At 39.9% G+C, this 4,308-nt stretch overlaps 1 protein-coding gene across 1 annotated transcript in view; it reads left to right on the top strand.

Moving 5' to 3' along the window:
• The window catches only part of LOC114067591 (myosin-1B-like), a 32,320-nt gene that overhangs the window by 7,915 nt on the left and 20,097 nt on the right, over nucleotides 1-4,308 (top strand). The window contains exons 7-12 of the mRNA XM_027903147.1: nucleotides 681-776; nucleotides 858-975; nucleotides 1,250-1,373; nucleotides 1,822-1,958; nucleotides 2,049-2,304; nucleotides 4,122-4,304. Coding sequence (XP_027758948.1) covers nucleotides 681-776; nucleotides 858-975; nucleotides 1,250-1,373; nucleotides 1,822-1,958; nucleotides 2,049-2,304; nucleotides 4,122-4,304 — 914 coding nt within the window. The remainder of the gene's footprint in view (nucleotides 1-680; nucleotides 777-857; nucleotides 976-1,249; nucleotides 1,374-1,821; nucleotides 1,959-2,048; nucleotides 2,305-4,121; nucleotides 4,305-4,308) is intronic.

The raw sequence follows: 4,308 nt of genomic DNA, 5'->3' as shown, positions 1-4,308 counted from the left end.
AATAATGCAAAAAGTCTATGTGTAAAGATCTAAAGGACTTGAGGAGGTAATATAAGAGAAATATTGTTTGGTGCATTTGGGTTGCATTTCTGTTATGTTTTTAAATTTTCTTCCACTATCCTTCTGGTTTAGACATTTTAGTGTTTATGCATCCTAATGTTTTCTCTGCATGCTTTGAGATGCCCTCTAGAAGCACCTGCTTCCCTCCACTAGTTATAGACAATAATTTTTTATAAATAAGTATACAAATATCAATTACAAAACAAGGCTGGGATTCATCTCACCTTAAACCTGGTTTTGTTCCTTTTGCTTTTAGTAGGGAAAACACAAAGGTTCTGTGTAGTGTGCTCCATATGACCCAGCTCTGATGCCTACTGCAGAATGCTTCCCACTCATTACCTCATAGGGTACTACTTTACCTCTCTGGGTACATCCTGTGGAAGATGGATGTAATTTCTGATAAAGGCATTCCACTAGACTCAGTGAAATGTATTAAAATTCTATGTTTAAGAGTACAGTATTTTCTACAGATTGCTCAGAAGAACTTTATATATTGATAGCAGGAAAGTCAGAAAACCTGATGCAGAGGGCTTCAGCTCAGGGTTCTGCTCATTTGTGTACATCTCATTTCAGAGGGCTTGATGCTTACAGCAGAAATTACATTTGCTTTTCTCAATGACTCTCCCAGGAGAATTTAAACAAGCTGATGACCAACCTGAGGAGCACCCACCCCCATTTTGTGCGCTGCATCATCCCAAATGAAACGAAAACACCTGGTAAGAGACTTACATCTGCACTGCATGTTCCCAGTATGGTGTTTCAGAACATGGTGTGTATCTGTGCTCTGCATTGCTCAGGTGCCATGGAGCACGAACTGGTGCTGCACCAGCTGCGCTGTAACGGTGTGCTGGAAGGGATCAGGATTTGCAGGAAAGGATTTCCCAACAGAGTCCTGTATGCAGATTTTAAACAGAGGTCAGACTTCATCCCCTTATTGGATCACTTCACCCATCCTAAGTAGCTTACAAAATTTAATTTTCCCCTCCTGTGCCTAAAGCTTTCTCCGTAGGTTCAGTTTAATAAGTGCTGTTACATTCTCAGCTGTTCTTAGACTCTTTCTTTCCATGTAGCAGCCAATTGGTCTCAACAACAGACGTTTTCATATTCATAGAATTATAGAATCATTTAGGTTGGAAAAGACCCTTAAGATCATAGAGTCCAAAGCAAATCCTTCCATTTTCTTCCTCAGATACAAAGTATTAAATGCCAGTGCTATCCCAGAGGGACAGTTCATTGACAGCAAGAAGGCTTGTGAGAAACTTCTTGGATCAATTGATATAGACCACACTCAATACAAATTTGGTCACACTAAGGTACAATATCTGCTTGCTTCAAGTACCATGTGTTTTTGGTTTGCATGGCTTGAGACTGACACTCAGTTACTCCAGATAGTATGTAAAATGATCCAACATTGTATATAAAAGAAATCAATTAATGTTTTTATTCAACATTTGAATAAACTGAAATTCATTGCCATAGGATGATTTAATTAAGGGTTAATTAAGTATTCCTAATTTAAGAAAATTTGTAGAATGAAAGAATCAAGGGTTAATACAAATAAAAGCAAAATGCCTGGCTATTATAGTTCCTCAGCTGCAGGTAACCAGAAGCTTGGAGTTACAAAAGAGTCTGGCACTACAGATGTTCTTTGTGGTTTTGCTCTTTCTCTTAACTTCTCATAGTGCCTGTCATGGGGGGAAGGGCACCAGGTTACTCTGAACAAGCACATACACTGCACCTATTTTCATGTTCTTACCTAAGGTGTTCTTCAAAGCTGGGCTCGTAGGCCTCTTGGAGGAGATGAGGGATGAGAAGCTGGCACAGCTCATCACCCGCACACAGGCCAGGTGCAGGGGTTACCTGATGAGGGTGGAGTACCAGAGAATGGTGGAGAGAAGGTAAGATTTTCTTCAAATTAGGTTCACCCTACTTGGCTTATTGTGTCATCAGGGTATAAATACTGAATATTAATTCGACTTACCTTTCAGAGAGTCCATCTTCTGCATCCAGTACAACATTCGTGCATTCATGAATGTCAAACACTGGCCCTGGATGAAGCTGTTCTTCAAGATCAAGCCCTTGCTGAAGAGTGCAGAGTCTGAGAAGGAGATGGCCAACATGAAACAAGAGTTTGAGAAAACCAAGGAAGAGCTTGCAAAGTCTGAGGCAAAGCGGAAGGAGCTGGAGGAGAAAATGGTGAAACTGGTGCAGGAGAAAAATGATCTGCAGCTCCAAGTGCAGGCTGTGAGTATCGTCAGTGTGCTTTACCCTAACTCTGCTGTGACTATCAAGTTGAGATTTACAACTACACTTTCAAAAGACACGTAGAAACTACAATTTAGCTCAGTTCAAGTGGTGCTCTTGAAAGTATAACTAGCTTTAATAAGACTGTCAGCATGTTACCTGGGTGAGACCTTCTATGGTGTATGCTGAGCTTTTGAGCATTTCTCAGAATTACAGGCTATTCACGGCTGGAAGAGACCTTCAAGATCATCTGCTTAAACCATCAACCCAGCACCACCATTATCACCCCTAAACCATATTCCCAAGTGCCACATCCAGACTCCTGGTGAACACTTCCAGAGATGGTGATTCTTCCATCTCCCTGGGCAACTTAGTCCAATGCCTGACCACTGTTTCAGTGAAATTTTTTTTTCTAATATCTAATCTGAACCTTCTCTGCCACAATTTAAGGCCATTGTCTCTCGTCATTTCACTTGAGACACGGCAGAAGAGACCAACCCTCACCTCGCTACACCCCCCTTTCAGGCAGATGTAGAGAGCAATGAAGTTCCCCCTGAGCCACCTCTTCTCCAGACTAAACAAGCCCAGCTCCTTCAGCCACTCCTCACAGGACTTGTTTTTTAGCCCCTCCACTACCTTCACTGCCCTACTGCTTATATCAGAACAATCAAGAAACTTTTCTTTTATTTCCAAAATGTTTGTTTTGCTAGTACTTTCCCTCCATGTCTCCAAAACCGAGTGTGCCTCTCCTTACACACACATAATTAAGAATTCTCAGGGCAACTTTAGAGGACATTACCTTCCTCTCTTTATTCTTCAGTGGAACAAGATAACTTTTTCTTTCTGATTTAGGTGGTGGCTTGAATAGTCTGGATAGTAACAGACTTTACTATGGTATAGTACTGAACAAACTAAGAGGAAAGAGAATTTAATATTCTCACTTGCCCTCCTACATCACTATGAATCATTACACAAAATCATGTGCTACATCTGCAGTGCTACAATGCTGTGCTTTCTAAATTAAATCATTCACAGAATAGAAAGACTGAATCCTCCAAGTGATACTCTGCAGCATATGTGACATATAGAAAAATCCACATACCCCCCTTTTTAAAGAGTCTTGAGCTTTAAAAAGATGAAGGAATGCACACACTGCTGATATTATTATTTTTCTTTCATACTATTTCTGTTAGACTGAAACCCGAGACAAAATATAACAAATACCATGGGACATCTGTTGCAAAAAAGAAGCCTGGAAGCAAATTTTCCAGCAGTTCTTTTTCTTCTTAGCTGGTGACAGTATCACAGAGTCAAGGCTGATAGACACTGAGTATTTTGAGGCCAGTGGGGTTGAAAATATAAATCAGAAACATTTACTCCAGAAAGAGAGTAAAGTGAAAAAAGATAAATACAGGAATGCTGTCAGTATAATTGTGTCTTCCATATTTATATGCGTCTTGGCACATGATTACCACTCAGAACTTCACAAACATGGGAGATATTCCTATGATTAAACCTGAATATATGCACTTTGTTCCAATGTTTGATATTGTGAGATAATACTGGATTCTGTACCCTGCACAAATATATAAATACTCCAGTCATGAGGAAGATCGAAAAGGATTTCACGTGGTTTTAGATTTAAAACCAGTCTGTTTCAAAACTAACAATATAAAATCAATTCTGTATTACATATCATTCTATTGGAACATGTACCAAATTTTTAACTAGAAAACCACTAGGACTCTGAATTATGAGGGTAAGTATCTCAATATTCCCTCAAAAAGTGTATCCTAACAATGGCATTTTCCCACCAGGAAGCTGATGCTTTGGCTGATGCTGAGGAAAGGTGTGACCAGCTCATCAAAACCAAAATCCAGCTGGAAGCCAAAGTTAAAGAAGTGACTGAAAGGGCTGAGGATGAGGAGGAAATCAATGCTGAGCTGACAGCCAAGAAAAGAAAACTGGAGGATGAATGTTCAGAGCTGAAGAAAGATATTGATG

This window comes from Empidonax traillii, unplaced genomic scaffold (genome assembly GCF_003031625.1).
Source record: "Empidonax traillii isolate 1590-97213 ecotype Southwest subspecies unplaced genomic scaffold, ASM303162v1 scaffold937:size346366, whole genome shotgun sequence".
Lineage (NCBI taxonomy): Eukaryota > Metazoa > Chordata > Aves > Passeriformes > Tyrannidae > Empidonax > Empidonax traillii.
This window is presented reverse-complemented; position numbering and strand designations above follow the sequence as displayed.